We start from the raw sequence: 24641 nt of genomic DNA, 5'->3' as shown, positions 1-24641 counted from the left end.
CTAATCCAAGGGATAAATACTAGAACTCACTGTTCACTGTGTTTTGTCTTTGAAGTGAACTTATATATTGATTTTTGAGAAATAGTTAATTTATTATAAAGGTAATTCACAAAATGTTCTCAACATCGAATTCCTTGAATCACGTAGATGTGTTTTCATACCCCGATATTCAAAATCGGTTTAGTTTTGCCCCTAAAACACCAGTAAAGCAGTACGCTCTATGAAACAATCTCATTTTTAGTTAGTGGAAATTGGTAAGCGAGGACTAAAAATACAAAATGTTTAATATCTCCGCCGCTCGTGCACGGATTTTGACAATCCATAGCTTGTTAGAAAGGTAATTTTACAAGCTTTCTATTTATGTGCAGTTTGTTGGGCATTATTATATTGTTCGGAAATTATTTGCGAAAAACCTGCTGTGCTTTGACAAAATCGTCCATATCTCAGAAAGTAAACAACATATCGAAAATCAAAAATAATAGTGTCAAATGGCAACGTTAGGCCTTTCATTTGAAACTAGTTTCATTAAGATCGGTTCAGCCATTGCTGAGATAATTACATGACATTTTGTACATACATACATACACACATACACACACACACATACAGACATTGTCTCAATTTGTCGAGCTGAGTCGATTGGTATATGAGACTCGGCCCTCCGGGCCTCGGAAAAAGTTTTCAAAGTTTGAGCGAATCCTATACATTTCTTTTGTAAGAAATGTAAAACAAATTTTAATTTAATAATTTCAAATACTTCATGAAGTTTTGGGTATCGATCACTGAATCATGCAATCTAGGATGTAAAAAAAATTAAAGGGTTGTGTACAGGACACGACCACGGTGACATTAAAAATATAGCTTTTTTATCTATCACGCATATCGACACACGTTCTTGTTCACTCGCCTGTTTTCATATGTTACAATTTGCTATATACCCTCCCCATTAAAACATAATTTATTGAAGGTCTTTTAACGGTAATCTATTAATTAATCAAGTATCTCACTAGGTGATTGGCATTATTTGGCTGATCCATCTAGTAAAAATAGGCTGGTCTGTCCAGAAAATATATTCAAAAGAAAAGTTCCATATTGAGAGCTGTGATGAGGAAACCCACGCCCGCCAACGGAAATATACAGATTCTCCATAAAATATGGAATTTCATTTTCCATTTAAATTTTCAATAATGTACTAATGAACTTAAGTCAACAATCTTAAGTGTAAGTATTTCTTGATCGATTAGTGGTGGAAAAATGAAATTATTTGATAAATTACATTGTTATGCAACGTTCGCACTACCAGTTAAAACGGGTTTTTATGCTATCTTGGTGACATTTTTCTTGTTGCTAATTATTAAAACGTGTTATAACTCTGTAGTGTAAACATTGTATTATTAAACCAATTCTGCAGCGTTTTATGTTATATAGGTGTTTTATGTGGTAATAGGACTGACATAATTATATCTTCAGTACAGCGGTTTGTTTCATAATTTAAAACAGATTTATTTTAAAATTTAAATTAGTATACCCAACCGTATTTGTTGTATACCTTAAAACGCAATTAGAACTGTGTTTTAAATACATAGGGTAGGACAGATATTCTGACTGGTTAAACTGGGAAAACAATTTTAAGTCCAGTAACGCTTAAGACATGGCTTGAATTTGAATCGAAAAAGAACACCCGCTTCAACTGCTGCTGGGACGGTAAGTTCTGTTTTAAAATTTTCCGTTGTGTGCAGTACGAAACAAAAGTGTTTGAAATTAGAAAACAAAAAGTTCTGCTGGGAATGTGATTGTTTCCGATGCAATTACACTCAGATTTGTCACGCAGGGGATACAGGCCGTGTAAATGAAAACCGCGTAAATTTAAAAAAAACGCGTTAATGAAAACCGCGTAAATTTCAAAATCCGCGTAAAAAACCTGATTGTACTCTCCTATATAAAATATTACGCTGCTGAACAGTGCAATAACTACAGAAGCACGTTGTCAGATGCCTTACTGATAAAAAACATATAACCGAAATATGAAACATGAAAGCCAATTGGCTCTTTACCCTACGCAGCTACAAAGCGCCGTAAACATGGATTAACAAGTTACAACGCACACGCATGCATAAAAATATATTTTTTTCAAACGCAACACTCTTAAGCAGCACACACCGTATTGAATTAAATCCAAACCACCCCGCCCACCCACTTTGCAAATCATTCTGTGACACCATGCTGGTACCCGACAAATCCGCACACGGCCACCGCTGCCGAAAATGCATAGCGTCTACCGCTTATTGTAGTGCCCAGACGCTGCAGCCATGATCTTACCCGTTCGACATAAGAACAAAAACTGATTCAAACGGGTACGCGTCACCTCTATTTATAAACTAACCGTATATGGTTTAGTCACTTAGGTGCGAGTGTGTGCAAATGCCAACGTTACCGAAAATCGATAGCGCTTATTGCATCGCCCGGAGACGACGTTGCTCGTGTGGGATAAGAGCAACAACTGATTTAAACGGACATGCGTTGCTCGTTTTTTGTGAACTTTTTAATTTTACCAATTTCCAAAAGTCTACTTTTATTGGGGAGATATTAAATTATTACCAATATTTAAGTTAGGTGTTTCTGAATCGATTGGTGTATGAATGATTAAAATCCATCTAGTTATATCGGAGTTATAAGCGTGCAAACCTTACATAGTTTCGTTACATGGGAGATAGTTTAGATTTTAGAATGACACCTAGCCCCAGATAGTGGAGTAAGACATTTTTAATGTCAAAAAACACAATAGCTCCTAAATAGGAAATAAAACCAAGTCTGGAAATATTCACTGTTGATTTTCTTTGAATGGTGTCACTGCTAGTATCGCCCTTTTCAAGAAAAAGCGTAGATTTCTTAGTTCTCAGTCGCGTTGGAAATTTGAGTAAAGTATAAACTTCAAATCGATTAAAAAAAAATTCGATTTTGTTGGCTCAGTACAATATATAACCCCTTTAGGAAAATTCAGTTTTCCCACCACAATGTATTGATTGAGGAATTTAGATATTTTATTAACAGAGCATTAACAATAATTCGTTGGTATGTCTATTTTATGGGCCATTTCTTCGCTTTCCCATTGATTGATTCCCATTGGTTAGGTGGATTAAAAGCGTTTTTACAGAACATACTGAACTTGTCAGAATGATAAATTGAATGGCTGGCGTCCGAAATTTTGAATTTTTTACAGGAAATGAAAAAAACTTCGGCATTCCCAAATTAACATTGTTTCATTGTAAAAATACATTATTTTATTAGTAGTTCATTGACCCGTGCTTCCTAGAAAAAATAACATCATTACATGTACTACTTTTTAATTCACGAACATATTAGTAATTCGTGGTGCTAACCCCGAGGGTACCTAGCGTCCAAAAGTTGCTAACCCACAACTCACACGTCATGATAAATCGTCTTTAGGGAGCGAGGTTACCGTGCGTACTCCACACTTGAAACACTTGCATTTTTAAATACTTTATTCTTAAACGTCCCGAACGGGAAAAATACTTAAGCCTATGGTACAATGGTTTATATAGGTTCAAATACCGGAAGTAGATCATCAGGAAATAGTACAATATAATTCTCTCATATCAAGATATTACAAGATACCCAAGTAGCAATTTCAACTTGTTGAAAGTTTTAAATGTTGCACAACTGCTACACAATATTTTTTACTGTTAGATATATTTGAAAAGATTTTCCACGAGTTTTTAAACTGATTGTGCAACTATGTAACTATAGAGCTGGCCAATAGTGTTAAGTATACAAACATCAATAACAGTTGTGAAACTAATCAGAAACTTTGCTAACTTGCACAAATAGTCTAACAAGTTGCAAATGCCTCTTTGTTTGCCATTCCACCCTAACACAGAACTGTCCAACTACCCAGTGCTCGACAAATGGCACAGCTATTGTTTTCATTATTTTGCTGCAATCAGGAACATGTTGCACAACATACAAACAAAGTGCGCTTTTTCCATAACATAGTTGTTACCAAGAGAGTTACAAATACTATACAGTAACAAAACGTGCTACTTGGGTAGGTAGCTGATCTAGATCAATATACAAGGGGTATTAACTGCTACATAACACTTCCTTCCTTAATTCAATGTTCCCTGAATACTGTCGTCATATTCTCGAAAAAATAAACCTATCGGGAACTTTCCGCGTTCTCTGACTTCTACGCAATTTCCTTGGCTGTTCTGGATACTTTATTATAGGTGGTGTTTCCTTTTCTCTGGCCCTTTTGTTAGCTTTCGACTTTTTTGGAGTCTCAGTACTACTTTGCTCAACCTTTGGATATATGAACTGCCATCGATATCCACATAATAAGTGGTAGGACTATTTACCCCTACTATTTTTGCTTTCAACCATGATCTCATTGTTTTGAATTCACTTTTATACCATACTAAATCCCCTACTACATAACCACCAACATTTTTTCTTTTATCTTCATCCGGTTTGGTAGTTGTTTCGCCGACGTTCAAATTGAATCTCACTTTCCTAATCTTACTCTCAGCAGTTCTTAAATTAGTGTCAAGATCGGTTTTCGGTATATATAATTAAAAACTTTACTCGCAGGCGTGCAGCCAATAGTCAGAGAATGACTGTTCCGATAGCTGAACAAAAACACTTCAATGATTACCTGTAACTTTAGGTGGCTATACTTCGGATCAATCAAAAGCCTTTTTCTCCCCTGCTTCGCCGTTTGAACCGCTCTTTCAGCAAGCCTATTACTTTGCGGAAAATATGCTGGACTTTTCATTATAACAATCTTCGTCTCTTTTGCATAATTTGTAAAAGCCTGACTACTAAAAGGAGGACCGTTATCACTTACTATCGTATCACATTTTCCAAATACTCTAAAAATTGAATTCAACGTCTCTATCAACATCTCAGCGTCTGTCGAACCCATCATCTTCACTTTCATCCATTTAGAATACGCATCGATTAAAATCAAAAAAGTTTTTCCAGCCATATGGAAGAAATCCAAATGAATTCGTCCGAACGGGCGGTTAGCATCAGGCCATTTTGAATATTCTTTCCTGTTAGCTCTAGCAGTACTACTGCACACCTCACCCTGTTACACAAACTCTTCAATGTCCTCATCCAAGCCTTGCCAAAATACATACCTACGAGCTGCCTGTTTCATCCGGATTACTCCAAGATGGCAACCAATTACTTTTTCTGAAAAAAGCACACAGTTTTCGTACAACGACAAATAATTCTGATTGGTGTAGAAGAATTTAAGATCGTTCCTGACTGCACTGTCATGTCATTGGGTGTTTCTGAAAAAGTCAGTTTTTTAACTATAACTTTTTAAGTAGTTACTGTATCGATTTTGTTGGCTATTTTCGGCAAATTTGAGACTAAGAGAAAGAAAGAATTTTTTGCCGGCGTCGGCGGTAAAACATGATGATGAGTTATGTTCTACCATAGACCATGCGGTAGACTTGGGTGCAACGCCCAACTCCTACTCTGCAGAAGGCAAAGAATTCTTCACATTTCCTTTCGATCATGCCCATATGAGCCTGCCAAGTTCTAGTTTTCCGTTCTAAGTTTATAACTGATTCGCTCTAGAATACCTATCCGTCTTTCAATTTCATTGCTTTCGTTTCTCTTAGTCTCAAATTTGCCGAAAATAGCCAACAAAATCGATACAGTAGAACCTAGCGGCAATTAAAACATAGTAACATATAAACTAGTTGGTAAATAAGTAGATAAAAATTCGATTTCTGCTAGCTGAGCTGTGTCATTAATTGCTATCAGCCATCCGTGTGTGCGGAACGAAAAAATCAATAAGTAGTTCAATCACAATAGGATCAGTGCGACACCGATAGCTTGGTGTCGATTGAATGCATACGTCACGGCTTGATGCTAGCAGAAAGGGAGAAGAATGATCGCATGGTCGTTCTAGGCGAGGATTTGTGAATAATTTTTTGCCGGCGTCGGCGGTAAAACATGATGATGAGTTATGTTCTACCAAAGACCATGCGGTAGACTTGGGTGCAACGCCCAACTCCTACTCTGCAGAAGGCAAACAATTCTTCACATTTCCTTTCGATCATGCCCATATGAGCCTGCCTAGTTCTAGTTTTTCGCTCTACGTTTATAACTGATTCGCTCTAGAATACCTATCCGTCTTTCAATTTCATTGCTTTTGTTTCTCTTAGTCTCAAATTTGCCGAAAATAGCCAACAAAATCGATACAGTAGAACTTTGCGGCAATTAAAACATAGTAACATTTTTAAGTAGTCTATCTTAATACTCTCTATGAAGCAATTTTAGTACTTTTCATTGCGCATATTTTTGCTGAAGAATGTGAATCGATATCATTTTTCGTTATCGAGTTACGATCATTTTTTTTGAACAAAAATGATAGTTTTCAATGACCTCTAACTCAGAAGGTTGCAAAAAGTAGCAGCTAAATTTGTACTCTTTAGAAAATGTATAAAAAATACTATCAAATATCTCGAAATCAACTTTTGCTTTTTTGTCATTCGATGTCATATATAAATAACAACACCACGAGTCGTGACAGTCTAATTGGTATCAATCCCATTCATGTATCGAATCGCAGTAGCCGACGACTGCTTTGATGAACGCGTGTATTGCTTTGTATTATTAGTTCCGTTAAAATGGATAAAAGAAAATCATTCGATCTCTGGAAAGTGAACAAAGGTGAAAATAGAAATAAAATAAAAGCTGGGTTTGAGAAAATTATGAGATCATTTGATGTGGGAGAAAATGAAAAAAAGAATTTCGCTCGGAATGCAAAAGCTGTAGCAATTAAAACATGTAAAAGGTTTGATCAATTTTGGAAAGACAGTCATCAAATTGAGACGAAAGTGTTCGATAAAAATTCGAAATATTTTGAGAAACTGTTAACAGTTCCAAAAATTGTACTTCCTCCTAAACCAGCATTCACAGAAATTCGTCGCTTACTTAGAACAGAATGAAGGGTAATCCTTAACTCATTCGCTTTTTAAAGTAACATGCTGTACATTTTATACTGTTTATATAATGTTCAAAATTATAGGCCGTCCAAAAAACCGAGTGCATGAATTGTGCTTGAAAAGGAAAAGGAAACTTAATCTTTGGGAAAAGAAACACGATTCAGATAACTATAGCGACGACGATGCTGATGATGTTGATGATTGTGATTATAATAATTATGATGATGTCGATTATAATAAAATAGTTATGTAGAATAGTAAAATAAATATCTGCCTGAGCCTAACGTTTTCAATATTTGTGTACATATATTTGACAAGCTCAAAAAATCATTTAACTCGACTTTTTGATCTAGTAAAGCAGGTGCTAAATGGCGATGACCAGGCCCTTAACCCATTCATGCTCATGTTGTTTGTGGACAACAACGTTTTTAAACAGCTATAACTTTTGATTGAGGCGAAATTTGCTCACAAAAACAAGTAAGGCTCATTAATGTGATTAATACCTTTAATTTGAGTATTAACAGTTACAAGGATCAGCTCCAGAACTGAAGTTATTGCAATTAGTCTGATTGGATTCCGATGGAGCAGTGCTGCCAGGGATAGTTTACGTTGACGACGGAAAATGATTTTTTCATATATCTTCGTTATGGTGCAATATTATTGAAAACTGATAAAACTTATCAATTTAGACTGTCGTTGGCTACGTTTTCTATGTAATTGGACTATTGTCATTATTCTAGGAGAATTGCATTGAGCATTACAAGGTAAAAATTGACCAGCTTCTAGCACTGCCATGGAAGCACCTATCTTTATGAAAATAGGCTTTTCGTGTTTCTTGACCCAACCGTTTTCAAGGAAAAATAGTTTTGAAACCCTACATGCACTAGAAAAAAGTTGGGCATGAAAGGGTTAAAAACAACCGTAAGCTGATGTCATTTAATCATAATGTTGATGTCAACATTTTTCGCTGAAGGATAAAAAAGCAAAAGTTGATTTTGAGATACTTTATAGTATTTTTGATGCACTTTCTAAAAAGAACAAATTTAGCTGCTACTTTTTGCAACCTTCTGAGTTAAAGGTCATTGAAAACTATCATTTTTATTTAAAAAAATGATCATAACTCGATAACGAAAAATGATATCGATTCACATTCTTCAGCAAAAATATGTGCAATGAAAAGTACTAAAATTGCTTCATAGAGAGTATTAAGATAGACTAACTACTTAAAAAGTTATAGTTAAAAACTGACTTTTTCAGAAACACCCTAGGTTAAAGAAGAAAAATAATTATAGCATGAAAACCGATAATGCTATAACTTTGATGCATTTGAAAATGTTTCTTGAAAAACATTTTTCTACAACTTTGCTGAAGTAAGTACCTTGCTATATCATTTCGTTCGAAAAATAATTTTTCGAAAAGAATGTTCGAGAGGACCACCCTAGTTATATTTTACTTTAAAAAAAATTAAAGGGTTGTGTACAGGACACGACCACGGTGACATTAAAAATATAGCTTTTTTATCTATCACACATATCGACACACGTTCTTGTTCACTCGCCTGTTTTCATATGTTACAATTTGCTATATACCCTCCCCATTAAAACATAATTTATTGAAGGTCTTTTAACGGTAATCTATTAATTAATCAAGTATCTCACTAGGTGATTGGCATTATTTGGCTGGTCCATCTAGTAAAAATAGGCTGGTCTGTCCAGAAAATATATTCAAAAGAAAAGTTCCATATTGAGAGCTGTGATGAGGAAACCCACGCCCGCCAACGGAAATATACAGATTCTCCATAAAATATATAATTTCATTTTCCATTTAAATTTTCAATAATGTACTAATGAACTTAAGTAATCAATCTTAAGTGTAAGTATTTCTTGATCGATTAGTGGTGGAAAAATGAAATTATTTGATAAATTACATTGTTATGCAACGTTCGCACTACCAGGGGGGGTAGTGCGGGTTTTTATGCTATCTTGGTGACATTTTTCTTGTTGCTAATTATTAAAACGTGTTATAACTCTGTAGTGTAAACATTGTATTATTAAACCAATTCTGCAGCGTTTTATGTTATATAGGTGTTTTATGTGGTAATAGGACTGACATAATTATATCTTCAGTACAGCGGTTTGTTTCATAATTTAAAACAGATTTATTTTAAAATTTAAATTAGTATACCCAACCGTATTTGTTGTATACGTTAAAACGCAATTAGAACTGTGTTTTAAATACATAGGGTAGGACAGATATTCTGACTGGTTAAACTGGGAAAACAATTTTAAGTCCAGTAACGCTTAAGACATGGCTTGAATTTGAATCGAAAAAGAACACCCGCTTCAACTGCTGCTGGGACGGTAAGTTCTGTTTTAAAATTTTCCGTTGTGTGCAGTACGAAACAAAAGTGTTTGAAATTAGAAAACAAAAAGTTCTGCTGGGAATGTGATTGTTTCCGATGCAATTACACTCAGATTTTTCACGCAGGGGATACAGGCCGTGTAAATGAAAACCGCGTAAATTTAAAAAAAACGCGTTAATGAAAACCGCGTAAATTTCAAAATCCGCGTAAAAAACCTGAGTGTACTCTCCTATATAAAATACTACGCTGCTGAACAGTGCAATAACTATAGAAGCACGTTGTCAGATGCCTTACTGATAAAAAACATATAACCGAAATATGAAACATGAAAACCAATTGGCTCTTTACCCTACGCAGCTACAAAGCGCCGTAAACATGGATTAACAAGTTACAACGCACACGCATGCATAAAAATAAATATATATTTTTCAAACGCAACACTCTTAAGCAGCACACACCGTATTGAATTAAATCCAAACCACCCCGCCCACCCACTTTGCAAATCATTCTGTGACACCATGCTGGTACCCGACAAATCCGCACAAGGCCACCGCTGCCGTGAAAATGCATAGCGTCTACCGCTTATTGTAGTGCCCAGACGCTGCAGCCATGATCTTACCCGTTCGACATAAGAACAAAAACTGATTCAAACGGGTACGCGTCACCTCTATTTATAAACTAACCGTATATGGTTTAGTCACTTAGGTGCGAGTGTGTGCAAATGCCAACGTTACCGAAAATCGATAGCGCTTATTGCATCGCCCGGAGACGACGTTGCTCGTGTGGGATAAGAGCAACAACTGATTTAAACGGACATGCGTTGCTTCTATTTATGACCTTTCGTGTTTCATTGAGCAACTAAGCTGCCCTCTTTTGACGGCTGTGTCTGAGAAATCTGCCTCACGAATGGTATTTTTCCCGTTTTTTGTGAACTTTTTAATTTTACCAATTTCCAAAAGTCTACTTTTATTGGGGAGATATTAAATTATTACCAATATTTAAGTTAGGTGTTTCTGAATCGGTTGGTGTATGAATGATTAAAATCCATCTAGTAATATCGGAGTTATAAGCGTGCAAACCTTACATAGTTTCGTTACATGGGAGATAGTTTAGATTTTAGAATGACACCTAGCCCCAGATAGTGGAGTAAGACATTTTTAATGTCAAAAAAGCCAATTTAATTTCCAAAAATATTCTCTCAGACAAAATTTCTCTAAAATGAACGGTTTGGGAGTTATTGATTTTTGTACCGAAAAACCGCCCTTGTGACCTGTTGGCGGATGTCCTTCCGCCTAGTGAAATGTTTTTAACTGTCGTGAACAAATAATTTTCGCGCAATATATATTTTGCGCGTATGGTCATAACACATAGGTAAGCAAGCAGCAGTAGGAGCAATAGCAATAATAGCAGCAGCAGCAATACATGCGGTGCGGTATTGCATCATCGTCAGCGAGAGTGAGTGACCCAACGATACAATCGTATGATGTGGGAAGGAGATGACATGTAATTGATGTGTGACATGGCATCGACAAGCATCGTGGATGAGCCACGCGTTTCTAGAACGTGTGGCGTGTAATATAAATACGCGCGTTCTGCGCATCGCAGCAATCAGTTTTATTTCAACAAGTGTGAAGTACAAGTGAAGAGTGAAAATAAAAGGGTAAAGTGTGAAGTGCAAAAAGTGTTTTTCCTTCCAATAAATCACATCCAGTAGTAAGTGGTTTTCCAACATACAGTCCGCAATAGTTGTTTGAGAGTTTTATTTGTCTGCGGACAAGTGTAAACATAGCCAGCCACCAACAGCAAGCTGCAAATTTCCCACAACAAGGGCCACCCCTAGGCCCAAACATTGGTCCATCGAACCGGATATGATCCGGAGTGAAAGTGTTTTCAAAATGGCTGCGTGAAAAATGAACGAATTTGTAGTGAAAAAGTGACTAGATATCGCAAAAACAGTTGCCGTACTGCTAGAGCGATGAGTGTGGAATCGTAGAAGTGAAAAGTGAATCTGTAAGGAATTAGTAAGGAAAAATTGAGTGCGTGCCGCCATTTTGTTTTGTTGGTTTCAAAGAGCTGGAGCAAACTGGAAGTAATCCCGTTGCTTCCTCCATATAGACGGATAGTAGTCCCACTACTGATCTGTCGATCCTACGTGGCGTGCACGACTTAATGACACAGACACGGAGTACGACGCTCAAGTCGGAGCAGGAATCTAAATCCACACCGAAGTGTGCTAAAGGAGGAAAAATGGCGGAGCTAAAATCGCTAATTTCCAAACGTGCAGCAGTGAAAGGTAAGATAATGCGGATTCAAACTGCGATTGGTGCAGCTCAAGAAGATCCACTTGCCTTGTCCACGCCTTATCTCCGTGTCCATTCGAAGAATGTGGAAAAGTATTACAACGAGTTTTATGAAGCACATGATGCGGTGATGCAAGCTGTGCACGACAACCAGAAGGAGGCCCAGGAAGAAAAGTTAATAGAGTTTGAGGAACTGTACAACGAAGTACAAATTGTCATCGAAACGCTAATGGAAGCTCATGTACAACATGCTAACCGTGAGCGAGCCATTCTTCCAGCTGCAGCCCAGCAAGACGGTCAGCCGCAGATCGTAATTCACCAGCAGGCTCTTCGGCCCCTCTGCCAACATTCGACGGGCGGTACGAGAACTGGCCTAAATTCAAATCGATGTTTCAGGATTTGATGCGAAATTCTCCAGACTCTGACGCAGTGAAATTATATCATCTTGATAAATCGCTAGTAGGAAGCGCGGCATGAATCATCGATGCAAAAACTATTCAAGACAACAATTACCAACAAGCCTGGCAGAGTTTGGAACAACGATATGAAAATAAGAGGTTGATTATCGATGTTCATGTTCAAGGCCTAATGCAGCTAAAGAAGGTGTCGAAGAAGTCATCTAAGGAGTTACGCAGCCTCATCGATGAGTGTTCAAGACATGTGGAGAATTTAAAGTTTCGCGACCAGCTACTTGAGGAAGTTTCGGAACTTATTATTATTCATATCTTGTCAGCATCGCTCGATCAGGAAACAAGGGAACTTTTGGAGGGTACAATCGAGCACGGAGACCTTCCAAACTATGGAGTTTCTCAGGAAACGCTGTCTCATCTTAGAGCGATGTGAATCAACAGCACCAGCATTATCTTCTTCTAAGCAAGCTGCTTCGAAGGCAGCACCTCCTACTAAGGCTTTCAAGATTTCCGCAGCAGCCACCACATCCAGTGAAATTACATGTGAACGATGTGGTGGGGATCATCCAAATTTTAAATGCAGCGCCTTCAAAAATATGAGCATTGCGCAACGGTTGGCAAAGGTCAGAGAAGTTAGAGTCTGCTTCAACTGTTTGCGTAAGGGCCATATGATCAGAGCATGTCCGTCGCAACGAACGTGTGCCAAGTGCAATCAGAAGCATCACAGCATGCTTCATCAAGATCAGCCGGAAAGTTCTGCACCACATAAACCAAAGGATAAGCCAGAGGAAAAGGCTGCAGAGCATTAGGAAGCCACCAGCAGAATGGATCCAGAGCCACAGGAGAATGGAAGCGTATCAGTGATCACATCTTGCTTTGCTGGTGGACAACGTCGAACCAAACAGGTGCTTCTTCAAACTGCTGTGATTGATGTGATCGATGTACACGGCCGTCTACATCCTTGTCGTACACTGTTGGACTCAGGTTCACAGGTGCACATATTGTCAGAAGCAATGGCTAGAGTACTCGGCTTTCCAACTCTGAAATGTAATATACTACTGGTGCAAACGCAGTGAAGACACAAGTCAAAAAAGGGCTGAACCTGAATTTCTCATCAAGATACTGTGATCTTCAAGACAGTATCACTTGCTTGATTTCGGATAAACCTACTGGAATTATACCATCCGTAGCAAGCGACGTGTCATCGTGGAATATCCCTCCAGAATTGCAGCTTGCGGATTCAGACTTTTTTAAGCCACGCGACATCGATTTGGTGCTGGCTTCGAACTATGTATGGGATTTGCTTCGGACCAAAAAGGTGGTACTTGCGAATGGTACTGCATCACTGCGAGAAACCGATCTAGGTTGGATCATCACAGGTACATTCGACCCGTACCAACAGGTGAGTGCCAATATTCTGCTATCTAATGTAACTATGCATGACGATCCATTGGACGAGCAATTGGAAAGGTTTTGGTCTCTGGAGGAAGTGGTCGAGCGCCCATCATTTAACGCTGAAGAGCAAGAAGTTGAGCAGCATTTCTTAGAAACGTATTGTCGGGATGAATCCGGTCGATTTGTGGTCCAAATGCCGTTTCGGGAAACAGTCACGGAACTTGAAGACAATCGAAGCCAAGCGTTGAAGCGATTCTTTGCCTTAGAAAGGAAATTGTCACGCAATCCCGAACTACGAAAGCAATATTTTGAATTTATGAGAGACTACGAACTGCTTGGCCACTGCAAAGAAATCAACGAAGAAGACGACATTCAGGGGATGCTGCGATATTACTTACCGAACGGTGTTTAAGCTGATGAGCTCCTCGACAAAGGTAAGGGTGGTGTTCGACGCGAGCGCGAAGGATTCACACTACTCCCTCAACGATGTGATGAAAACCGGTCCAACTGTGCAGAACGATATATTTGCCGTGAACTTGCGTTTCCGACAGCACGTGTTTGGATTTTCTGGTGACATAACAAAAATGTACCGGCAGATTAAGATTAACCGTAACCAAACCCGGTTCTTAAGGATTTTTTGGAGAGATGATCCTTTAAAACCATTGAGAGTGTTGGAGTTAGTCACTGTGACATATGGAACCGCTGCTGCACCATTTCTCGCGACAAGATGTTTGGTGCAGCTGGCAACTGAGGAGCAACATCGTTTTCCAATCGCGTCCAAGATGGTGTTAGAAGACATGTACGTTGATGATATGTTATCCGGAGCAGACACAGAAGAGGAAGCAATACAACGGCTGTTGGAAATGAAGGAACTACTATCTGGGTTTCCGATTCGCAAATGGAGTTCGAATTCTACGGCGGTCCTCGAAAATGTGCCTGAAAATGAACGGGAAAGGTTAATGAAGATTGGTGAAAGTGGACTAAATGTAGGAATAAAGGCTCTTGGAGTGCTATGGGATACAAAAAATGATGAGTTAACGTTTGAGAGTTGGCCAGAAGAGACCAACGATCAACCACCGACAAAGCGATACGTACTGTCACAAATCTTGAAACTATATGATCCATTGGGACTAGTGCAACCAGTAATAGTTTGTGCAAAGGTGATTATGCAGAAGTTATGGTCGTCGAAGATAAACTGGGATGATGAGCTTGAAGGCGAGCTGCTGGACGAGTGGGTAGCATTTCGTAAATCGTTGACCATGATGAATCAGATCCGTGTACCGAGATGTTTTAAGTTACCTGATGCTGTTCGGTATGAAATCCATGGATTTTTGGATGCATCAGTTACAGCCTACGGTGCCTGTATATACTTGCGAAGTGTTTTAGCTGATGAAACAGCAGTGTTGCGTCTCATGTGTTCCAAATCTAGAGTGGCACCATTAAAGCCAACTACAATCCCGCGACTGGAACTACTAGCTGCTTTGATTTTGGTTCGGCTGGTAGTAAAGGTAATTGCAGCCTTGAAGATTGAATTCTCGGGCAATGCATTATGGTGTGATAATCAGATTGTTTTGGCGTGGCTGAAAAGGCCACTTGGGTCCTTAGAAGTTTTCGTCCAAAATCGGGTGACAGAGATTAACCGGTTTACCAGTAATTTAGTTTGGAAATACATAAATACACGACAAAATCCCGCTGACGTTGTATCTCGAGGTCAGTTGCCAGCGGCGTTGAGCAAAGGTGTTCTCTGGTGGAATGGGCCGGAGTTTCTTGGTCAAGAGCAATACTGCGATCCTGATATTTGCCCGATCGTGGAATCGGATCTTCCTGAATTGAAGGTGGTCAATACCACTGTGAAGAAAATAAATATTTTGCCAGTTTTTGAAAGGTTTAGTGACTTTCGTAAACTTCAACGTGTTATTGCGTACGTCCAGCGCTTTATTCGTAATTGCAAGGGCAAGTCCAGTAAATTTTTAAATCCGACAGTATATTTGAGTGTTTCTGAAATGCAAGCTGCATTGAAATGCATTGTGAGGGTGATTCAGAATTTGGAATTATCTGGTGAAATCCGCTGCCTTGAGAAGGGACAAATACCGCATCGGTTGGCAAACCTCAGTCCTTTTCTTGATGAAGATCATTTACTGAGGGTAGGAGGTCGTTTACAGAAAACGTGTCTACTATTCGAAACGAAACATCCGATTGTGTTGCCAAGACACCCGGTAACCGAAATGATCATAAGAGCTCTTCACGTCGAGAACTTACATGTAGGACCTTCAGGATTATTGGCTATCGTCCGGCAAGCGTTCTGGCCATTGAAGGGTTCGTCCACTATTAGAAAGGTGACAAGAAGTTGCATTTCATGTTTTCGAACGCGTCCACGAGGTCTCCAACAGCTTATGGGTAGTCTACCTGAAGAAAGGGTGAATATGACCGCTCCTTTTGAGTATACTGGTGTAGATTACGCTGGGCCAGTTTCTGTGAAGCAAGGAAAGTATCGTCCGAAGATTAAGAAGTGCTATATCGCCGTTTTTGTGTGAATGACGACGAAAAACATGCATTTAGAACTAGTGTCGGACCTCACCACCGCTGCGTTCATCGCCGCATTGGAACGGTTCATCAATCGGCGTGGTCTGGTACGCAAAATGTTTTCTGACAACGGCACCAATTTTGTTGGGGCGTCCAATGAGCTTCATCAATTGTACCTGGATTTCCGTAGTGAGGCGCACTGTCGTAAGGTAAATGATTTTTTATTGTCTAGAGACATAGAATGGCACTTCATCCTCCCCAGAGCACCAAATTTTGGTGGCTTGTGGGAGGCAGGAGTGAAAAGTGTCAAAACGCATTTGAAAAGAACGCTGCAAAATGCAATATTAACATTTGAAGAATATTGCACAATACTTACGCATGTAGAACAAGGTTAGACAAGTCGGTTAGTTGTTTTTATCTCTCTGTGCTAATATTGTGTTTTTATCGTTTTTTCGGATTTATTCGTTGTGGATTACTACATACCTGACGTATTTTTCATCACTGCATCGGTGTGACTCGGAGTTCAACGCTGTTTGTCAAATTATATCGGAAAATCTCCAAAAAACTGCACCGCATTCGCTTTGTGTTGAGGTCGTACGGAAAAAAGCAATGGAGCCTGTTTGTTGTGCTTGTACTCGCAGTCTTGACAAGGCCGACGAAATAGTTTGCAACGGCTTTTGTAAATCATCTTTTCACCTCAAATGTGCTCACCAGTCAGCGGAAATTCATGACGCTGTATCTGGATGCTCACAATTGTTTTGGATGTGCAAAGCTTGTATGAAAATGATGGCAAACGCTTGTTTTCGTCAAGTAATTTCATCCACGAACAATGCAATGCAGTCAATGGTTGATGAGCAGAACAAGGTGCTGGACGAGCTGAGGAATGAAATTGCACTCAACACAACGAAGATTGATACAATACTCCAGCGAACGCCCTTTCCCACTACACCACGTAACTCGAATTCACGCAAGAGACCACGGCTGTTAATCCCGAATGAACCACCGCATCGCACCGATAACATTTTCGAAGGTACAAAAGATATTGAACCGGACGACACTATACCATTGGTCGCAGCTAGAAAGAATAAACAGTTTTGGCTGTACTTATCTGGTTTCGATCCTCAGGCAACAGTGCATCAAATCGAAAAGCTAATCAGGAACAATTTAAAAACAGACACAGCTGTGGACGTTGTTAAACTTGTACCTAAAGGCAAAACACTCGATGAACTTTCGTTTGTTTCGTTTAAAGCTGGCATTGATTTGCAGTTGAAAGATTTAGCACTATCAAATTCAACTTGGCAGAAGGGAATTATTTTCCGACCATTTGATTTCCAGCCCACGTCGAACAGACGAAATACTTTTCGCTTTTTGCCAGCCGCAGCAGACACTAAATCACAATGAGCCACTCTTCGCACTTGCCTACTGCCATACACAAACTTCTACCGATGCTCAAAATCTATCGGCTGCGTTACCCTGCATCCGCGCACCTCCGTCTGCACATCGCTCTACTACTTTCAACTGTCGAGGTCCGAATCGTGAAAACAGTTACCGTCCTTTCTCGCTTTACTATCAGAACACGCGTGGGGTCCGGAGTAAGACAAATCAATTACTACTATCACTTTCTCAGTGCGATTATGATGTTATTGCCTTTACTGAAACCTGGCTGAACAACGACGTTTCAAACTCTGAGCTAGCTCTAAACTATACGATTTACCGTTGTGATAGAAACCCCCAAACCAGCCAACACAGACGAGGTGGGGGGGTTTTGATAGGAGTAAAAAACAACCTTCAGAGCTCTGCTATTCACATTTCTGGCTGCGAGCAATTGGAGCAGATTATTGTTCGAATCTCATCGCCGAAGTTTGATATGATAGTTTGCACTATATATCTCCCGCCCAAAAGTGAGCCTTCTTTATACGATCAACATGCAATATGTGTAAAAAAATTAATGGATCTGGCGGGTGATCGAGACGTGGTTTTGACTGTTGGGGATTATAATCTTCCTCAATTACGCTGGATGTCGGATGAAAATTTAAACTGTTTGCTGCCATTGAATGCTTCGTCGGAACAGGAAATATCTCTGGTCGAGTCTGTTTTAGCCAACGGAGTGTTTCAAATTAACGATAAAGTGAACGTGAATGGAAGACTGCTCGACTTAGCGTTTATTAGCGATAATAGCTGTGTGGAATTGTTGGAGCCACCGTTACCACTGCTTAAAATCGACCAGCACCACCGACCTTTTGTATTGCTGTTTGAGACGAACGATGTGAAGCAAAATGCAATTGATTTTGAATACCCGTCTGGCTTTGATTTCACCCGTTGTGATTTCGATCTGGTTAATAGATTGTTCGCCGACATTCGATGGGATGAGATTTTGGATGGGTGCAGTGTTAATGAAGCTGTATCATGTTTATATGAAAAAACAGATGCTATACTTCGTGACAATGTACCTGTGAAACGACCCCGTCGTGCTCACGGTAGCAGGCAACCATGGTGGAATACTGAGTTACAGCATCTGCGGAACCGCCTTCGTAAAGTTAGAAAACGTTTTTTTCGCTGGAGAGATGATAGACATAAAGCTGAGTTGCATGCTATTGAGAGCGAATATAATTCGATGCTTACGCATTGTTTTCGTTGCTATATTCATCGCACGGAGGAAAACCTTAAGCAGGATCCTAATTCGTTCTGGTCGTTTGTGAAAAATCGGAAACAGTCGCAGGGAATCCCCCAACGTGTCAGTTACAAGGATGTTACCGCTGAGTCCCCGTTTGAATCGGCAAACCTATTCTCATCCTTTTTTCAAAGTGTGCAAAGTAATAACCGACCACCTTTGTCTGAAGCGTATTTGAATAGCCTACCGATGTTCGATCTGAACATGTCGCTCTTCAATTTTTCGGTACGCGATGTGGAGCTGAAACTACAGTCACTAGATGGTGCCAAAGGAGCTGGTCCGGATTGTCTGCCGCCTATTTTCATTAAAAAATGTGCTGAAGCGCTTGCTGTTCCTGCGAGTATAATTTTCAACAAATCATTGTTCGAAGGAATTTTCCCGAGTGTCTGGAAGACAGCAGCTATTACACCGATCCATAAGACAGATAGCGTGAATGATGTTGAGAATTATCGTGCCATCTCAATTTTGAGTTGCTTGCCAAAAGTTTTCGAAAGCCTCGTTCATGATATGCTGTATCCGAAGGTGCACCATATTATTTCCGAGTGGCAGCATGGATTTGTGAAAAAACGATCGACAAGTACAAATCTTATGGCATACGTTTCGTCACTAAATAGCGCGCTTGGTGAACGTCAACAAATTGATGCCGTTTATGTGGATTTTGCTAAAGCGTTCGATAGAGTGCCTCATTTGCTAATGGTGGCTAAACTCGAACGAATGGGACTTCCTGAATGGTTGACACGGTGGATATTGTCGTACCTCACCGAACGCTGTGTGTACGTTCGTATCGATGAAATGAGATCATCTCCGTTTGTGATAGAGTCGGGTGTTCCCCAGGGAAGTCATCTAGGCCCGCTACTGTTTATTTTATTCGTAAACGATTTGTGCTCCACTATACAGTCCCCTAAGTACATGTTCGCGGATGATCTGAAATTCTTTCGTGTAATTGCTTCGGCAGTCGATTGCTGTGCCATCCAAGCCGATATCGATTCGCTGCTAAATTGGTGCACACAAAACGGGATGGAAGTAAACGTACAAAAGTGTAATGTGATCTCGTTCTGCCGTAACAGGCACTTAACAACGTTTGATTATAGAATGTCAACAAGCATTATCAACCGTGTAAACACAGTTAAGGATCTAGGCATTCTTCTCGATAGCAAATTGAGTTTCGCGCAGCACATTGCAATGTCTACAGCCAAAGCATATGCCGTATTGGGATTCATCAAAAGAAACACGCAACAATTCAACGATGTATACTGCCTAAAATCGCTCTTCTGCGCCCTTGTACGTAGCATTCTCGAGTACGGTGTACTTGTGTGGGCACCCTATCATGCTGTACAAATCAACCGCGTCGAACGAATTCAGCGTCACTTTGTTCGTTACGCTCTGCGGTTACTACCTTGGACTGATCCTATTCGTCTACCACCCTATGAACATCGATGCAATCTTCTACGTTTGCCGACTCTTGCAAGTCGGAGGATAATGCTGCAACGGCTCTTCGTGTTTGATCTTCTGGGAAACAATATAGATAGCCCGGAGTTGCTGAACCAGCTCCGATTCAACGTACCGCTTAGACCCACCAGACGAACTGATTTCTTTCGGTTACCAATGTATCGTACTCTTTTTTCTCAAAACAATCCGTTCAATGTATGCTGTCGTAATTTTAATAATGTAGCTGACAAATATGATTTTAGCATTACTAAGACTACCTTTAAACATAGAATTAATATTAATTAAGAAACTGTCTGTACGAGTAACTCAAAGACCAGTAAATAAATAAAAAAAAAAGAAGCAATTTTAAACTCGAGACCCATGTTCAGTGCTTCCGAAAGTCCAGATGAACCGCTTCCAATTACTCCAGCGCACTTGCAAATCGGGAGGTCACTGGTTTGCATTCCAAAGCCATCTTGCGAAAGAACTCCAGACAATCGTTTATCTCGCTGGCGTTATCTTGATAAGCTTCGTGAACACTTTTGGGGACGTTGGTCTCGCGAATATTTGACGTCTCTTCAGTCACGGGGCAAGTGGACTGCAGCATCGCCGAGTGTCAAACCCGGAACGGTGGTGCTTTTAATCGAAGACAATCTTCCACCGCAGATGTGGAAGCTAGGAATCGTGATCAATACTTACCCGTGATCGGACTCCTTGGTTCGTGTGGTGGACGTCAAGACTTCGAGTGGAACGTTTCGACGCTCTATAGGTAAACTAGCTCCTCTTCCGACAAAGGATAACTTCAGCTTCGCAGCCGCGGGGCAGGATGTTGGCGGATGTCCTTCCGCCTAGTGAAATGTTTTTAACTGTCGTGAACAAATAATTTTCGCTCCTTTTATTTTATTAAAATCGCGCAGCATCACAAACGATCAAGAACATTCCCGCAATATATATTTTGCGCGTATGGTCATAACACATAGGTAAGCAAGCAGCAGTAGGACCAATAGCAATAATGGCAGCAGAAGCAATACATGCGGTGCGGTATTGCATCATCGTCAGCGAGCATGAGTGACCCAACGATACAATCGTATGATGTGGGAAGGAGATGACATGTAATTGATGTGTGACATGGCATCGACAAGCATCGCGGATGAGCCACGCGTTTCTAGAACGTGTGGCGTGTAATATAAATACGCGCGTTCTGCGCATCGCAGCAATCAGTTTTATTTCAACAAGTGTGAAGTACAAGTGAAGAGTGAAAATAAAAGAGTAAAGTGTGAAGTGCAAAAAGTGTTTTTCCTTCCAATAAATCACATCCAGTAGTAAGTGGTTTTCCAACATACAGTCCGCTATAGCTGTTTGCGGTTTGTTTTGAGTGGTCCATCCAAGAGTTTTATTTGTCTGCGGACAAGTGTAAACATAGCCAGCCACCAACAGCAAGCTGCAAATTTCCCACAACAAGGGCCACCCCTAGGCCCAAACATGACCCATAGTGCCGCGTTGGGAATCAAGGGACCTGGCCGATATACTATTTCGAAATCAAATTTCGACAAAATATACACGTATTTCTGCAGCATAGCTGCTGCCAACGACGGAATGCCCTTCTTAAGATTAAATATACTAGCTAACGGTTTATTATCAGTTACCACCTAAACTTCTTGCCATTAACATATTTAAAAAATTTGGTCAGTCCGAAAACAACTGCCAAAGCCTCTCTGTGGAGATTCGGGTAATTTTTTTCTGCAACAGAAAGAGTGCTCAATACATAGAAAACTGGGTTTTCTACACGATTAACGTTATGGCACAATACAGCGCCAACTCCAACTGAGCTCGAATCACACACTACCACATTTAGGCCCGCTCCCCGCGGATCCGGCGAGCCAGTTGGATGTCGTTCGGCATGATAGTTACTCGCTTGGCGTGGATAGCGCACAGATTGGTATCCTCGAACAAACCAACCAGGTAAGCCTCGCTGGCTTCTTGAAGGGCCATGACGGCTGAGCTCTGGAAGCGCAGATCGGTTTTGAAGTCCTGCGCGATCTCACGAACCAGACGCTGGAAGGGCAGCTTGCGGATTAGTAGCTCTGTCGATTTCTGATAGCGACGAATTTCTCGCAGCGCGACAGTTCCTGGACGGTAGCGATGGGGCTTCTTAACGCCACCCGTGGCTGGGGCACTTTTACGGGCAGCCTTCGTTGCAAACTGCTTGCGGGGAGCTTTCCCTCCGGTGGACTGTTTCGTACGGGCCATGGCACGAAAATGCTGCTCTGCTACTGCTACCACTGTGATGCTGTTCAAACGACGAATGATCCGTTGCTAGTTGTATCTGTGCGTGAAAAAGGGCTGGAATGATAGTGCAGTCAGTAACGCTAGAGCGCGCCGCTCTTATCACCTTTTTTAATGGAACGAGATAGAACGATGGTGTATACGGCAAAGTTGTATGTCAGGTAATTTTAAATATATCTTCTAAAAAAATATGGCAATGAAAATATGGTACATTTTTGAAAACATAATCTGTAAGCAAATATTTTATCTAAAACCTTCTCTATCTCGAAACATACAGGACCTACAAAGTTTGCATCTTCAGAAGATATGTTTAAAATGATAAGACCAACAACTTCCTCGAAGACACTACATTTCTATCTAGCTTAATTAGAAAGTTAATAACAGCGACAGCGATAGAAAATAGCCATATATAGCAAATGTATGAGCTACCCTTACCTCCAGGAACGACTATTTGGGTCGAAACGTCAACGTACAATACAATCCAACTAAAAACAGTATTAAATCGAGTTCACCGATATGTGGGCTATAACACAAAATTTACTGATTGCGAATCGAATGACTGGTTTTTCTTAAAACCTCGGAAAACGAATAAGAAAACTTGAATTTCCATAAGGCTCAATGTGTGATTACCCCTTTTTGGACGCCAGCTAGTTCTGGAGTTACCTCCATGGTCAACTTTGACTGCTAACAGAAAAAATCCAAAAATAATTTTCAAAATTCTTAAATGGCAGTACAAGTGGATTACTTAGATCTATCAAAAATGCAAAAATGTCGATTTTAGAAAAAATGTTGGCTAGTCCCTTTTGGACGCCTGCCTTTCAATTATAGTAATCAATTTATTTTTATATATATATATATATATATATATATATATATATATATATATATATATATATATATATATATATATATATATATATATATATATATATATATATATACATATATATATATATATATATATATATATATATATATATATATATATATATATATATATATATATATATATATATATATATATATATATATATATATATATATATATATATATATATATATATATATATATATATATATATATATATATATATATATATATATATATATATATATATATATATATATATATATATATATATATATATATATATATATATATATATATATATATATATATATATATATATATATATATACTAGCTGACCCGGCAGACGTTGTCCTGCCTATAATTATTTATTGGCAAATACAACGAAAGCAAAAATAGCAAAGCTATTTATTTATTTATTCAAAGTCCACCGATTAAAAATAGAGCAGCACAAAGAGCGAAATACACCGATTAAAAATAGAGCAGTACACTGCGATGTGCAGAACGACCGCACAAAGAGAAACTGGAAAACGAAAAAGAGTGAGATCTGTGCACCAAGAGCTGCACAATTTCGTTCAAAGAGACACCTTGAAGAGCCACTTTTTTGTGCCTCCTCTCACTGGAATACAGGTAGGAAAGTGAATCAAACTACATTTCAGGTAAAGTTTGATCGGAAGAACGTTTTTAAAATGTTTTTTGTTGTCTTCTCTGCTTTCGTGCGCGTGGGATATATATATATATATATATATATATATATATATATATATATATATATATATATATATATATATATATATATATATATATATATATATATATATATATATATATATATATATATATATATATATATATATATATATATATATATATATATATATATATATATATATATATATATATATATATATATATATATATATATATATATATATATATATATATATATATATATATATATATATATATATATATATATATATATATATATATATATATATATATATATATATATATATATATATATATATATATATATATATATATATATATATATATATATATATATATATATATATATATATATATATATATATATATATATATATATATATATATATATATATATATATATATATATATATATATATATATATATATATATATATATATATATATATATATATATATATATATATATATATTATATATATATATATATATATATATATATATATATATATATATATATATATATATATATATATATATATATATATATATATATATATATATATATATATATATATATATATATATATATATATATATATATATATATATATATATATATATATATATATATATATATATATATATATATATATATATATATATATATATATATATATAT

General features: G+C 38.3%; 2 protein-coding genes across 6 annotated transcripts in view; both read right to left on the bottom strand.

Annotated features, from left to right (window-relative positions):
• Positions 1 to 24641, bottom strand: part of LOC131693122 (uncharacterized) — a 1060243-nt gene that overhangs the window by 810756 nt on the left and 224846 nt on the right. The gene's annotated exons all lie outside the window — the stretch shown is intronic.
• LOC131693128 (histone H3-like) lies at positions 21530 to 22575 on the bottom strand. Its single transcript, XM_058980703.1, has one exon. The coding sequence runs from the start codon at positions 22320 to 22322 to the stop codon at positions 21924 to 21926; it is 399 nt and encodes a 132-aa protein (XP_058836686.1). The 5' UTR covers positions 22323 to 22575; the 3' UTR covers positions 21530 to 21923.

This window comes from Topomyia yanbarensis, chromosome 3, assembly GCF_030247195.1.
Source record: "Topomyia yanbarensis strain Yona2022 chromosome 3, ASM3024719v1, whole genome shotgun sequence".
NCBI classification, from domain to species: Eukaryota; Metazoa; Arthropoda; class Insecta; order Diptera; family Culicidae; genus Topomyia; species Topomyia yanbarensis.
Note: the sequence above shows the minus strand (reverse complement) of the source record. Positions and strands in the feature narration are given on the sequence as shown.

Excerpts from the sequence above, each read along its gene's own strand:
- LOC131693128 (XM_058980703.1), bottom strand. The coding sequence starts at position 22,322 with ATGGCCCGTACGAAACAGTCCACCGGAGGGAAAGCTCCCCGCAAGCAG.